The sequence below is a fragment of the Bos taurus genome, chromosome 9, assembly GCF_002263795.3.
Source record: "Bos taurus isolate L1 Dominette 01449 registration number 42190680 breed Hereford chromosome 9, ARS-UCD2.0, whole genome shotgun sequence".
NCBI classification, from domain to species: domain Eukaryota; kingdom Metazoa; phylum Chordata; class Mammalia; order Artiodactyla; family Bovidae; genus Bos; species Bos taurus.
Genome location: NC_037336.1, coordinates 93943062 through 93958990, shown reverse-complemented (window position 1 = coordinate 93958990; position 15929 = coordinate 93943062). Strand labels below are relative to the sequence as shown.

The 15929-nt window shown below is 43.1% G+C and overlaps 1 protein-coding gene across 1 annotated transcript in view; it reads left to right on the top strand.

The window, feature by feature from the left end:
* Positions 1-15929, top strand: part of TMEM242 (transmembrane protein 242) — a 42257-nt gene that overhangs the window by 7342 nt on the left and 18986 nt on the right. The window contains exon 3 of the mRNA NM_001046228.2: positions 901-1038. Coding sequence (NP_001039693.2) covers positions 901-1038 — 138 coding nt within the window. The remainder of the gene's footprint in view (positions 1-900; positions 1039-15929) is intronic.

Here is a 15929-nt window from a genome sequence, read left to right as displayed (position 1 = left end):
ATAATTGTTGGGGCTTTCCTGGTGGCTCAGATGGCAAAGAATCTGATGCAGTGCAAGAGACCTGGGTTCGATCCCTGAGTCAGCAAGATCCCCTGGAGAAGGGAATGGCAACCCATTCCAACATTCTTGCCTGGAGAATTCCATGGACAGGACTGTGGCGGGCTATAGTCCATGAAGTTGCAAAGAGTCAGAGACAACTGAGCAACTAACACTTTTCACTTTTCTTTTCATATATAATTGTTAACTGTTATGTAGTATTTGGAAATACAGGATCCCTGGGAGATTGCAGTCCTGCAATCTTATAGAAAATTAATCTCATTTAGAAATAGGATTCACGGTCATTTAACGGTATAAGGAAAAATGTGGCTTTGGTCCTTCTGATCAGTCTGATTTAATCATTGGTATCAGTAGTGAAAAGAAACGTTTAGTGTATGAATACCACTTGTGCAGCTTATTCATAAAACAGGAGATCTGGGAGTAGCTAACCACACTCAGTAGGACTTCCCTTTCCCACAGGTGGATTGGTGGCCGCCGCCTCTGGATCCGTAGCGCCCTGCTCGTACACGCAGTGCTGCTGTTGCCCTCTCCGTTTCGGTCATAACTTCTAGGTGGCTGCTCCCCCAGCCCCACCCGGGACCGAAGTGTTTCGTCAGAGAGAAGTTGCTCTGTGTACCTAGCTTGACTTCTGGCACGGTGCCTTGCACACTCAGATGTTTGTCAGAGAAATTGTGATTTAAGTTATGCAGTTATTAAGTAGCAGAGCTGGAATTTGAACTTGGATTGGTCCAGTGTCCCAGTGATCATGGTGCTTACCAGAGAGTCATTAATTTCAAACACTCTCCAAATATTTATTCTTTCAAAGTGATGATTTTTACCTCAACCTTTCTGTCTTCATTGCAGGGAAGTATGGCCACAGCTGCCTTACCAGAGAGCGGGTCTTCCCTGGCCTTGCGAGCCCTGGGATGGGGCTCACTTTATGCCTGGTGTGGGGTCGGTGTGATCAGCTTCGCAGTCTGGAAGGCTTTAGGAGTGCACAGTGTAAGTAACTACAATCTTATAGTTGGTATCTGGAATGTTGATTCTATTTTGTCCTGCCTAAATCATCCAGATTTTCAAATTTATATATAGTTTATTTACTGTCTTGGGAAGTGATGACAGAATCGCCTCAATTCTTGCTAATAACTAGGCAGCTTGTCATTACTAGTAAATCATATAAATAATTTAAATATTTGAAGGTGGTAAAGCTTCAAATATAATTAAAGTAATGACTAATTCATAGCAAATGGTCGTTCTGTATAAATTGGCGAGAGCTACTTGTTCAGGAAAATTATTTAATTTGGAATAGCTTTCTATGCTGTTTGACATCCATATTTATAAACATCGTTGTAGAATAGTTAAAGCATTTTAAAATTGTTATTTCAATTATTAATGTGTTTACACATTATTGGAAAAAGACTTAGTGCCTGTGTGTGTGTAATTTATACTCCAAGCTAAAGAGCTGTACATTCAGAATAATGGGAAGTTCTATGGACCAGGCTCTTTATGACAGATGAGAGTTGGTTGTGGTTTAGAATGGGTGCCCGCAGCAGAGTTAATGAAAAGAAGTTCCAGATATATCAGTGTTTCAAAGGTAGGGGCAATAAGGATTTGTTATAAATTGAATGTTGGAGGTGAAAGTCAAGTCAAGGATGTCTCCAGGGTTTGGTCTGAGCAACTAGGAAACGGACGGGACCAGTGTGAGTGGAACAGATGCTAGAGGATCATGTGAGGAGCCCAGTCTGGAGCTTGTGAGTTTGGGAGAGCTTTTAGATAGCCAGGAGCCAGGTGGAGAGTCAAGTAAGCAGTTAGATATAGAATTCAGGGGAGAGGTCAAGGTGAAGGTATAAATTAAAGACTCATCAGTATGTGGCTAGTATTGAGTTGGCCAAAAAGTTCGTTGGGATTTTTCTGTAACAAGAGATCACATAAGCTCACAAAGGCAGTGAATGCAGAGCAGAAAGAGAAAAGGTCTGAGGAAGGAGCTCCTGGGCGTTTCTAAGGTTTAGCGGTTGAGGAATATTGAGGAGGTTTCCCTACCAAAGAGGTAGAGAAACCCAGGAGAATGGCGACCTGGATCCAGGTGAAAAAAGGTGGATGCCGGGTACACTTCACATTAGATGAGAACTGATCATTTGCTGAGTTGGCGATGTGGCGTCGTTGGTGGGTAAACCTGAGTGGAGTGGATGTGAAGGAGAATGGAGGAGAGAGATTGGAGGCCAAGTATGGGCAAGTCTTGAGTTTGGCTCGAAAGGGAAAGGAAGAAATGGAGTCGTAGCTATAAGGGGGGATGGGATCAAGAGAGTGTTTGTTTTTTAAATTGGTTGAATTAACAGCATGTGTGTGTGCTGATAAAGTGAAGTCACTCAGTCGTGTCTGACTCTCTGTGACCCCATGGACTGTAGCCTACCAGGCTCCTCCATCCATGGAATTTTCTAGGCAAGAGTACTGGAGTGGGTTGCCATTTCCTTCTCCAGGGGATCTTTCCGACCCAGGGATCGAACCCAGGTCTCCCAGATTGCGGGTTGACAATAGTGTGTGCTGATAGGCATGGAGAAATTAATGCAAGGGTTGTGCGGGAGTTGTTGGAGTAACAGGTGTTATTGTTAAATTGTTCACATTTGGTTTAATCATAACTACATAGGCATTAGTGTACTTTTGACTTAAAATATACTGATAGACAAATAGACGTTAGCAAATAGACATTGCTTTTTTCCTAGGCTAATCTTTATATTTAAAGTAACTGCCCAATCAGTAGTCATTATACCAATAAAATAGGGATTGATTGAAAAAGTTAGAGAACTTGTGATGGAAGATTTTTTGATGATTTTTAGACACCTCAGTTTTCCTTTTGATCAGTATAAAATCTCTTCATTTCAGGCATTGTACCAGACATTTCAGACATAGCAGATTATTTAATCCTCTCAGTAACTATGAAGCAGGTATTAATATCTCCCATGTTATAAATTAGGAAATGAGGACTCAGGTCAGTCACTTGCCCAAGATTACACAGCTTGTAATTGGCAGAGTCAAGATTTGAAGGCATATCCGATGGTCTGCAGAACCTAGCCCGTTTCCAGTTTTACCTCCCTTAGCTAAGATGGACAATAAAGGAGGAGGTCAGAGGGGCCAGGGCAGGGGACGGAGGGAGTGAATTTGGTTTTTGATTGTGGCGTGATCCACAGTCTTGATAACTTGACAGATTTTACTGGGTATCTTCAATGTGAACCTCATCTCCTAACATTATAATTGACCTCAGTCTGGTATAGGACGGGCCGTTCTTTCCTCCTATAATATGAGAGCCGTTATTTGAAAACAAATGGAAAAGATTGGGAGGAAATATGTCTGGTGATAATATGTGAATGAATTATGGGTGTGTGGGTCGATTTCTTATTTTACTTTTCTTTGTAACTCTTAAATATGTATTGCTTTAACAGTAATACTGCTTTTAAAAAATAGTCCTAGGTTTTATTAATTTATGCTGACTATAAAGCACAACTGCTGGGGAGTTCACAAAGCCTCCTTGACCACACATGAACTCTGTGTGTGTGGCGGGGGGGATGCAAATAAGAGTCGTTATTAAGTTTTTGATTTCTACGAAAATGGCAGTCTGTTAGCCATCACATTGAGTGCATGGAACTGATAATGTTTCTAGAGTGCAGCGTAGGTCATAAATCAAGTAGTGAAGTTTTAAGGTATTTAAAAATATGAACAGTCTGGTTTAGAAGAGTCATAAAGAATCAATCCAGATTTTCATAGACCAACAAAATTAGGCTCTACATTATATGCTTGAGAACTTGGGCTTTATGGGCTAGACTGTGCTATTTTTAAAAATTTATTTACTTATTTTAATTGGAGGCTAATTACAGTATTGTGTTGCTTTGCCATACATTGACATGACTCAGCCGCAGGGGCACACGTGTCCCCCAGCTGTGCTATTTAGTGTCTAGAATGTGGACTTTGTTTTATGGCACTGATGAGAGATTATTACCCAAATAAAATATCTGAGGGGCAGAATTCTTTTCTGATTGGCACTATTGATTCTTTAGATGGGCACTTTTGCCGTGTCTGAGAAGTCTCACAGAAAAGTGAACCCACTGGTAATTTTTTAGGATACATCTCTTAAAAGCCACGGTGTTTATTAATTTGTTTATTCAAAAGACAAATGTGGGCCTTCCCTCAGCCTGGCACTGAGCTAAGACAGAGCTCCCCTGTAGACAGTATGGGTGATTTTCCAAGGAAATTCTTGTTGGATGGCTCTGCTCTGAGGCTTATGGAGAGCAGTATGGTATATTTCAGTTCTGCATTTAGAGAGTTTTGATGATAACTGTGAGGTTGCCCTGATTCCAGGGATGAACTTTTATTACTATTTACTGCCTCTTACTAGGAAATTATGACCAACCTAGATAGCATATTAAAAAGCAGAGACATTACTTTGCCAACAAAGGTCCGTCTAGTCAAGGCTATGGCTTTTCCAGTGGTCATGTATGGATGTGAGAGTTGGACTGTGAAGAAAGCTGAGCACCGAAGAATCAATGCTTTTGAACTGTGGTGTTGGAGAAGACTCTTGAGAGTCCCTCGGACTGCAAGGAGATCCAACCAGTCCATTCTAAAGGAGATCAGCCCTGGGATTTCTTTGGAAGGAATGATGCTGAGGCTGAAACTCCAGTACTTTGGCCACCTGATGTGAAGAGTTGACTCATCGGAAAAGACCCTGATGCTGGGAGGGATTGGGGGCAAGAGGAGAAGGGGACGACAGAGGATGAGATGGCTGGATGGCATCACCGACTTGATGGACATGAGTTTGGGTGAACTCCAGGAGTTGGTTATGGACAGGGAGGCCTGGGGTGTTGCAATTCATGGGGTCACAAAGAGTCGGATACAACAGTGATTGAACTGAACTAGGAAATATTCTTCTGTGAGGAAGGAAAAGTTTTAGTCAAAAAACGTTGAGCAAAAATGGTCCCAGCCTTTGCATTTACTTAGTATTGAGATGGTCATTCTAGATAAACACATATAAATCAGAATCAATTCCTGCTTCAGATAGTTAAATTGTAAATAAATCTCTGGTATAAACCAGTTCCATAAAAAAGGGTGCCCTCTAGTGGCTGACCTAGAGTAGCTCGCGTTCCCTGTTTTAATTCACAGCTCCATCTGCTGGCCTTAAAGGGACCATGTTGAAAATGCTTAAAGCAAAGCTTTTTAAAAATTTTTATTTACTGATTTTTATTTTTGGCTGTGCTGGTCTTGGTTGCTGCGTGGGCCTTTCTGTGGTTTCGGTGAGCGGGTGCTACTCTCTGTGGTGCACTGCCTTCCCGGCACAGAGGCTTCTCATTGTGGTGGCTTCTCTAGTGGGGAGCTCGGCCTCTAGGACATGAAAACCTCAGTAGTTGCGGCACATGGACTCGGTGGTTTGGGCAGGTGGGCTCAATAGTTGTGGCCCACGGGCTTAATTACTCCACAGCCTGTGGGATCTTCCTGGGTCTGGGGTCGAACCCGGTGTCTCCTGCATTGGCAGGTGATTCTTTACCACTGAGTGGCCAGGGAAGCCCTAAAGCAAAGCTCTTCGGTTTCTTAGAAACATTTTTGATTTACTCGTTGTTTATTCAGAGTTAGTGTAGAAGTTCATTTCACGAGGAACATGTTTAATGTATCAGATATAAAGAAAAAATTTTAATTTACACAATGGTAGATCATTTAAGAAGAGATTCTAAAAAAGGAGAGAGCTAGTGGAAGCTATCTTGTCAGCCAGCTGAAGCAGATCAGGGTGTCCAGGGTTTAAAGTGGGGCCCCTGCCTACCTTCAAGTCAGAATCAGTGCAGGTCCAGCCTGGCATCACCACACCAATTCCACCCTGCTCACCAGCTGTGGGCATGGCCTGATTGCTCAGAATGGGCTCATCATTTACTTTGAATTATGGTATTTTATCATGTGATTATTTTATCACAGCATCTGAACTGTGAAAAGAATGAACATTTAGTATGGGTTCATGTTAAGTTTAGAGACTTGTGGAGATTAAATGCTTTTCAGGCAGTAAATAAGGGCATTAGTGATACTAACTGGTGACCCCTCAATTGTCAAAAGAAAAACCATGCCACCTGCAGTTATTTAAATGTTAACTTTTTTACCTTTATTGTTTATAGTCGGTATAGACTGAGAGGTTGAGCATATTTGTGGTTAGACTGTCTTGGTTTTTTTTTTTTCTTCCCTTTGAAAGAAAAGCATTAGGTGTATAAAAAATTCCAGATTAATATGATCGAAATCGTTATAGCTTTTCATGCCTAATGGACCTGTGTTCTACATTTATTTGAGGTGAGGTTATCTCAAAATACTGGTCAGAATCACCCACTGCTAACATTTATTGTAGTTTGTATAGAATATATTCATGGTACTTGGTATAGTTAAAATTTACAAGTCAATTGCAGTTGTCTTCACAGGAGCTAAAACCTTGATAGTAATAAAACCATGAATGGAAACATTTTCATTTATTGTGAAATACTTTAAGTTGTCCCAAGATTTTATTTTAAAAATCAACTTATAAATGGAGTTTTTTATTAACCATGGAATAAGAAGTATTTGTTTTTATTTATATATATTGGTATTTATTTTTAAAGAAAAATATTTAGGGCCTATCTTTTTTTAAACAAAGATGGTTTTGTGTTTTGTAAAAAAAATATGTACACATTGCTTAAAAAGTCATTGTAGAAAAGTTAAAAAAAAAAATCACCAGAAATCTCTGAGTTGTAATCACTTGTTATAGTAGAAACATCCATTTAGACCTTGTATAGGCATGTTCATATAATTGTAAAATATTTTTCTGTTGTACTACTCTAGAACTTTTTTTCACTGAATAGTCATAGGAACATCTTTGCATAGTAGAGTATGTGACTCTCCATTACTTTAATGGCTATGTGGGGCTCAATTGTAAGTTATAATTTACTTAATTAGCAGCAGCATTTAGACTGTAATTTTTTACTGTCAGACACCATGGTAAACCTCTGTAGGCATACATCTTTTTGTACTGTGTTTCGTCAAGAAATGTGTTCTAAAGACAAGATGTTATTGTTGAATCGAAGTGTATTTTTTAAAAAATGTTTTTGATATCTGTTGTTAAATGTCCCCCCAGGAAAATATATAAAATTTAGAAGATATCAACAATGTATACAAGTTTCCTAGCATCCTTGCCATTAGTAGCTTTTGTTACTCTGAAATTTTTGCCAGTCTGACATATGGAAAATGTCTTCCTTTACCTGTCTCTCTGAAGACCCTGCTGCTGTACAGGCCTTTATGGGAATAATCTGTGATTGGGGTCGTGCATACTCTACAGCCCCAGTCTTCCTCCTTATTATAGGTTGCTTTTTTCTCAAAAGCCCAGACCTCTTTTTCTTTAAAAAACTAAAAGTTAAACATGTTAAAACAAACATATTTTAAACATCTCTCTAAAAGTTGTCATTTGATTTTTCCTGTTCTAAGTGAAAGTGAAAATCGCTCAGTCGTGTCCAACTCTTTGCGACCCCATGGATTATTATAGTCCATGGGATTCTCCAGACCAGAATACTGGAGAGGGTTGCCTTTCTCTTCAGCAGGGGATCTTTCCAATCCAGGGATTGAACCCAGGTCTCCCGCGTTGCGGGTGGGTTCTTTATCAGCTGAGCCACCAGGAAAGCCCAGGAATACTGGAGTGGGTAGCCTATCTCTTCTCCAGGGGATCTTCCCGACCCAGGAATCGAACCAGGGTCTCCTGCATTGCAGACGGATTCTTTACCAACTGAGCTATCAGGGCAGCCCTTTCCTGTTCTAAGGAAGATCTTATTTAAAAGTTCTTTTCCATTATGGCTTATTACAGGATATTGAATGTAGTTCCCTGTGCTCTACAGTAGGACCTTGTCTATCCATTCTCTGTATATTAGTTTGCACCTGCTAGTCCCAGATTCCCAAGCCAGCCCTCCCTGCCCCCTGCAACTGCAAGTCGGCTCCCTTTGTCTAATTTGTAGATAAGTTCATGTGTGTCATAGTTTAGATTCCACATATAAGCGATATCCTTTGGTATTTGTCTTTCTGACTTCCTTCATTTAGTATTAATATGATAACCTCTATGTCTAAAACGCTTACTCCTTGGAAGGAAAGTTATGACCAATGTAGATAGCATATTCAAAAGCAGAGACATTACTTTGCCAACAAAGGTCCATCTAGTCAAGGCTATGGTTTTTCCAGTGATCACATATGGATGTGAAAGTTAGACTATGAAGAAAGCTGAGTGCCGAAGAATTGATGCTTTTGAGCTGTGGTGTTGGAGAAGACTCTTGAGAGTCCCTTGGACTGCAAGGAGATCCAACCAGTCCATCCTAAAGGAAATCAGTCCTGGATGTTCTTTGGAAGGACTGATGCTAAAGCTGAAACTCCAGTACTTTGGCCACCTGATGTGAAGAGTTGACTCATTGGAAAAGACTCTGATGCTGGGAGGGATTGGGGGCAGGAGGAGAAGGGGACGACAGAGGATGAAATGGCTGAATGACATCACCGACTCGATGGACGTGAGTTTGGGTGAACTCCGGGAGTTGGTGATGGACAGGGAGGCCTGGCGTGCTGTAATTCATGGGGTCGCAAAGAGTCGGACACGACTGAGCGACTGAACTGAACTGACTGAGGTCTGTCCGTGTTGCTGCCAGTGGCACTGTTTTGTCCTTTTTTCTGGCTGAGTAATAGTGTGTTGTGCACGTGTGCACCGTATCTTTATGCACTCATCTGTTGCTGGGTGTTTAGGTTGTCTCCATGTCTTGGTTGTTGTAAATAGTGCTGTTGTGAATACAGGGGTGCGTGTCTCTTTCTGAACTACAGTTTTCTGTTAATATATTCCCAGGAGTGGGATTACTGGATCGTAATGGCAACTCTGTTTTTTAGTTTTCTGAGGACCCTCCATACTGTTCTCCATAGTGGCTGGACCAATTTACATTGCCACCAGCACTGTGGGAGAGTTCCCTTTTCTCCACACCCTTTCCAGCATTTGTTATTTGTAGACTTTTTGATGATGGCCTTTCTGACTGGTGTGAGGTAGTACCTCATTGTAGTTTTAATTTGTGTTTCTTTAGTAATGAGTGGTGGTGAGCATCTTTTCATGTGCCTGTTGGCCATCTGAATGTATTCTAAGAAAGATCTTTTACAGGAAGGACTATAACACCTCATCCCTGGGACAATATTGGGTGTACGCAAATAAAACTTATTTTCTCCAGTCTCTTTTTGGTAGCTGTTGTTAGGAATACTTTTATATTAATATTTAGGCCCACTTCTTAATTACCTTATGACCAACTTGAGGGCTTTTGTTAATTACAGTCAAATCTCTCGACTCTGCTAATTTCAGTTTTTACCAGCATTCTGGTGTATCTCGTATTAAGTGCATTTGTTCTTGCACTATGTTCACTTATTTCAGATGAAAGCAGCATTGTAGGGTGAATGCTCCACCGCCATACGTAAAATAAAACTAAGGGAAAGCTTTAGGGTTTTCCACTTCTAAGATATCTAAGAAGGAAGCAGCCTTCATGCTCTATACTATTCATTGGTTTAGGTCAAAGATTAAAAACAAATCGGAGTCTTCTGGCAAATGGTTTCTTGGTAGCCACTTCTGAGTGGTCTGCAGGGGAAGTCTGAAAAGAGGCTAAAACATTTTTCTACGTCCTCGCCTGATCTAGTTTCAGTGCTTCCAGAGATTTCTACCAGCTTCTGCCTCCAGGAAGAGAGCTTCAGTTTCTTATTCTGCTTACCGCCTGTCAGCAGCCCCATCATGGCTTCCTCTTCCTGATGGTACCTCCTTGACCACTCAGAACACGTCATCATGACCTTGCAGAAATGACTCCATCTGTCACGCTCTCGGGCCTTCAAACAGCTTAAGTATTGAGGAATGTTTTTCCTGGAATAATTTTTAAATTAATTGGAAGTGGCACTGGCACGGGTTAAACTCCGGTCTGAGGTGACAAGAACATCTCTGTACGCCTTACTTCCCATCCCCAGTGCAGCTCTAATGGGCTTGGCCTCCTGGTGGTGAGAAGCACTCTGTGAACGTGGAGAAGCAGTTTGGTGACAGGGAGACCGAGTCAAAGGGGCTTGCTCAGCTTAAAATGGGAGATAATGACTGATGTACTTTCTTTTTTCTTTTTCTTTTTTAAAGCCAAGGCAGGAGGGAAGAAGGGATTCAGCTGTTTTGGCATATTGCCAAGATTCTTCTTTTAAAAACCCATCAGTTTCCTTTTATAAGTAAAATAGGGCCCCCAGCATTTTATACAGTAAGAATGTGCAACAGTTACCAGGGAAGATAAGCCCTGCCTTAGAAGCCTTCTTGTTCCACGCCTGACACAAATCAGGCCTAATTATCTCAAGAACATTCTCAGTCTTAATGCCACTGGAGGTCTGGCAGCCTTGATGTCACATGTTGTCTTTTCCTTTGTCCTTACTTCTTACACTGAGCGTGGAAAACTGGGCTCACGTGAGCTGATCTCTAGCCAGAGCCTGTGGAGTGAAGACCTGAGAGCGCACGCTTGCCCCTTAAGCTTTCTTTTCAGAGGTACCTACTCCTGACTGCTGTGCTGTGTTCAGTCACCTCTGACTCTCGGCGACCCCATGGGCTGTAGCCCACCAGGCTGCTCTGTCCATGGGATTCTCCAGGCAGGAATACTGGAGTGGGTTGCCGTTTCCTACTCCAACCTATTATTGGTTAGTCACTTACAAATATCTAAAACTATGAAAAAAAATATATCAATTGGGCTTCACTGGTGACTCAGACAGTAAAGAATCTGCCTGCAATGCAGGAGACCCGAGTTTGATCCCTGGGTTGGGGAGATCCCCTGGAGAAGGAAATGGCAACCTGCTCCAGTGTCCTTGCCTGGAAAATGCCATGGATAGAGGAGGCTGGCGGGCTGTCGTCCATGGGGTCACAAAGAGTTGGACACGACTGAGCGACTAACACTTTGACTTTCAGTTCATCGATCAGAATATGAAATATTCTCTCTAGTTTTCCTGACTGAAATACTTCGAACAATTTTAACCAGTGTTAGCTGTGACAAGACTCTTGGGGCTTTCAGAGCTCTTGTTCTTTTTGTACTTGTTCATGGTCCTGCTTGGGCTGTTGTTTTCCACTTCCCACCATCCTGTTTCCTGTTGTTTCCTCCTTTGCCCTTGTATTTTCTCCATGGTTCTGGTCATCCCAGTGGCTTCCTCCACATGCAGACAGCTGCCAGGACTGCATCTCCAGCCAGAGCCCTGAACTCCTAGCTCGTGGGCGCATTTGACTGGACACTGATCTTGGACGTCCGCTGGGGTCAGGTGTAGTTCCCCTCGAACTGTCCTTTACTTCCCATTTCACCCTCCAGCCTACTCCCAGCATCACTCCTGGTGAATGGCAGCAGCGTCCATCATCCAGCAGTGCTGCCTAGACTGAAAAGCTGGATTTCATTCATGACCACACTCTTTCTCCCCCCTCAGACTGATGTGTCACCAAGTCTTGCTGCTACTCCACCCCCACAGTCCTGGGGTTGGGGGCACCTTCCTGCCCTACACGTCTTATAGCTAACGGTGGTTCTGCCTGCCTCCCAACTGGCCCTGCCATGGTGTTTCTCCACATGCGGCTAGGACATGCTGGGCTTCATCTTCCCCACACCTGCCTGCAGCTGAGGTAGGCTGCACCAGTCACCTCCGCCTATAGCCGTACCATGAAAGGCACAGAAGCCGAGAGACAGCGTCCACGGAGGGGAGAAGGCTCACTTGTGTCAAATGTTGCTGAGAGATCAAGTGACAGAAGAGTAAAGACAAGACCTGGATGTAAACCCAGCAGAGAATCATCTTAGATTTTCTCATTTCCCATCTTTCCCCTCATCTAAACCATGAGTGCTTGTTAGCTCTGCTGCTAAACATAGCCCAGCTCTTTCATCTCTCTCCATGGGTATGGTGGGCCTTTTGACATGCCTGTGAGACCCAAGAGATGCTGCTGCAAAGCCCCACCCCCACGAGGGCATTCGACCTCCTCCCACCTGCCTCTGCCCAAGGATCTCGCTCCCGTAATTATCCCCAACCTTTGCTGATCAACGGCTTTCTCTCTGCTGCAGTGTGTAGAGACGCGTTCTAGTCTCTCCCATCTAAAACTCTTCTCTTCTCCTCTGGCTACCAGCCCATTTGCCTGCTTCCTGTCATAGAAGAGATTTCCTGAAAGAGTTGCCTGTGATCCCTGTCTCCACTTCCTGCCCCGTTTATCCTCAGTCCAGTTTCCTTCCTGGCACCCCTGAAACTGCTGGTGTCAGGGCTCCGGTGCCCTGCGTGTTGCCGGGTCCAGGTCTTGTCTTTACTCTTCTGTTACTTGATCTCTCAGCAACATTTGACACAAGTGAGCCTTCTCCCCTCCGTGGACGCTGTCTCTCGGCTTCTGCGCCTTTCACTTCGCCCTGTGTGTGTCTCCTTTGCCGGCTCCTCCCCTGCAGACCCTGAAGCATTGGCGTGTCCGGTGGCTTCGTACTTGGGCCCCTGTTCTCCATCTGAACTCAGCCCTTGGTGCTGGTGATTAAAAGCAATCTACAGTTTGACAGTGTCCACATATACAGTTCAGCCTGACCTTCAGATTGGCCTTGAAACCACACGTGGTCCATCTCTTGTGTCTCACGGCATGTCAAAGCCCCAGGTCCTAACCAGAACTCTTGGGTTTCCTCACCTTCTCCCCAACTTGCTCCTCCCTCAGTCTCTTCCATTTCAGTGAGTGCCACTCCCATCTCCCCAGTAGTTCAAGCCAAAAACCCAGCAGAGAATCATCTTAGATTTTCTCATTTCCCATCTTTTCCCTTCATCTAAACCATGAGTGTTTGTTAGCTCTGCTGCTAAACATAGCCCAGCTCTTTCATCTCTCTCCACCTCCATTTTTGCCTGGTATATTGAAATGGTTTCTTATCTCGTATCTCAGCTTCACTTTCCCTAGAATTTTTTCCCGCATGTAAGTCAAATCATGTCACTCACTTATCTAGAAACCCTTCAGCATCTCCTGTTGAGGAAATCTTATAGGATGTAGCCCCACCAACCTCGCTGACCTCACCTGAGCCCCCACAAGGACCCCTCCCATGCCCTACACTCACCTGGCCCTGGGCCTTCTTGTTCCTTCAGCACACCAGCCTGTTTCTGCATAGAGCCTTTCTGGCTTTGCCCAGGACACTCCTTCCCTGGGTCTTTGCACGGCTGGTTCCACGTGGCCATCCAGGGTTTCAACCCAGATTTATTTCCCCTCCTCAGAGATGCTTCCCCAGACTATCTAATTAATTGTCCAAATGCAAGAGCCTCTTCACTCCCTCCTCTCAGTTCCTCTCTGGTGTTGCCCTATTTTCTTTTCCTCATAATGCTTGTTGCAAAATGAAGTAACACTAACCACTTAAAAACTGTTTCTGTCTTTGCAAAAAAACCCCTAAATTCTAAGAGGGTGGCACCCTCATTTCCCTTGTTCCCTGCTGTGTCCTCGGCACCCACCAGAGCCTTGTGTGGAGGAGGTGCCCTGCGGGGGGGAATCTGACCACGCCACCTTGTTGTTTCAGTGGCTCCCTCTTCCCTTGAGAGTACGTTCCAGGTTCCCTGATGCGATTTATGAGTCCCTCTCTGACCCGGCCCCTGCTTATGCTTTAACCCGTTGAGTCTCAGCTGGGGGTGGGGGAGGTGTGGGTGGCAGTTTTGCTGGGTCCCACCCCCAGCCATGAGAGAGAGCTGGCAGTGTCTGGAGGTCCTTTCGGCCATCATAACTGATGGAGGTCAGTGGTGGTTTAGTTGCAAGTCCTGTCCGACTCTTGGGACCCCATGGACTGTACCCGCCAGGCTCCTCTGTCCATGGGATTTCTCAGACAAGAATACCGGAGTGGGGTGCCATTTCCTCTTCCAGGGGATCTTCCCGACCCAGGGATCGAACCCCCATCTCCTGCGTTGCAGGCTGCTGCTAAACATCCCACAGTGCATAGGACAGGCCACAAAGAATAGTCTAGTCCGAAATGTCAGGAGTGCCACAGTTGAGAGTCTAGCTGTTCCTCTTATCCTTTGTCATGGTCAGAGGTCTACGCCTGCTGAAAGGTCATGTTCTTGAGCCTTGTCCTTGCTAATTGCCCACCTGGAACACCCCTTCCCCTCTTTACTGTTCCCAGCTGCTGTTGACCCTGTTCATGGCCTTGATGGAGGCAAATTAAGCTTTAACCTTTACAACATGAAATTAAATTTGTTTTGGCAGTTTGGAGTTTTTTTATAAAGATAACTTAAGTTTCTACCTCAAATTGAAAGTAACTTCCATACACAAACATTCTTGTGTCTGTCTTTTTTTTGGGGGGGATGGGTAAAGCTATTGTTACTGAGGACTACAGTATTATGTGTATTGTTAGTCCAATTGCAGAGAATAAATGAGCTGACTTAGTAAACAGCACCTATGCGGTTTAATTTTTTGACCATGGGCTCTTTCTCACTTTTTAGATATGATTTAGTGTGTTTAAACACACATTAATGAATTTTAGTTTCTTTGTGCCATGTTTTCATGTTGTCCTTTTTAATGATTAATACGAGCAGCTTGCCAGTTGATATTACGGTATCTGAATACCATAAGTAGGAAGTTGGTCCCTGGGTTTTTTTGAATTGACATTCTACCTTTGTTCTATTCATGGGACAGAGCTTTGTGGCCCTGCTTTTGTCCTTCCCCGAGCCGTCCCACTATTGCTGATGAAAGAAAACACTTTCAGGTTCTGTGGTTTGTAAAGACCCCCACATGAGGATTACAAAGTTATTTATGAGCAATAGAATCACAGCCCACTAATTTTTTAAAAACTACAATTTGCCTGTTAGGATTTTTAAATCACAAGATTTTAAAAAATAATTGTGTTTATATAACGCTCCGCTTGCATGCTGGTGAGTTTGTAGCTTGTAAAATTAACACAACCCTCGTTGCATCTTTTTTTTCTTTTTCAAATCCATTTGCACATGGATTATTTTTTTAAAACTTTCCACAGAACAGAATATTTTAAATAACTTCAAAGGATAAAAATATTCCTTCTGCCATTGCATATTTATTTTACTGTGTTTCTAGCACTGTAGACTCTTTTTTAATTTTATGTTCTAATTTGGTAAAGGTAGATACTAGTTTTGAAAGGGATTAAGAAATCTTTTAGTTTACTCATAGCTTTATCTGAAACTTATTGTATCAACCTTGCTAAAAAACCCCAAATAGGCACCATTTTCCTTACCCCTTTATTCAAAACTCCACACCAGGTGGATTCTCCAGCCCTGCCTTTCCATCTTATTCTCACCTGTTAGCCCCCAGAGCCTTACTTGCCTCAGTTCTGTAGTTATTTCCTCATTCTTTTCTACCATGAACAGTGACTAAATCCCTGTTCATGTACCAAGCTCTGTGCTAGAGGATAAAGATATGCTGTTAAATAAAAGGTGTTCCCTTTGACGAGTGACAATTTCATAAGTAATTACGTTTGTGTGTGATAAATCCTGTAATGGAGAGAGGTACACAGTGGTGGCAGATTTTTAAAAAGTTACTTCCTGGGAGACTGTAAAAGACTTAGGAGAGGGTAGAATATTTGAACTGGATTCCTAGAGAGAAAAAGGGCATCGAGAGCTAGGGATGAAAGTCCAGGTGACTTAGTTTACAACCATTCTTGGTTCAGCTGCTCGCTGGTCATCTTTATTTCCTGCTTCCTCCCTCCTAAGTGCTGTAACCAATAGTATTATGGCATAATCCTGCCATCAGCTGTAATATTAAAGTGAATTTGGAATAGATAATTTGAGTTAGATTTTCCATTCAAAAGGAATAATGAGCCACCTAAGATAGAAGGTCATTAGGGAGCTGGTTAACTGTAGCTGACTTTCTCCATTTTTGGGGAGTCCGTCCCTTGGAC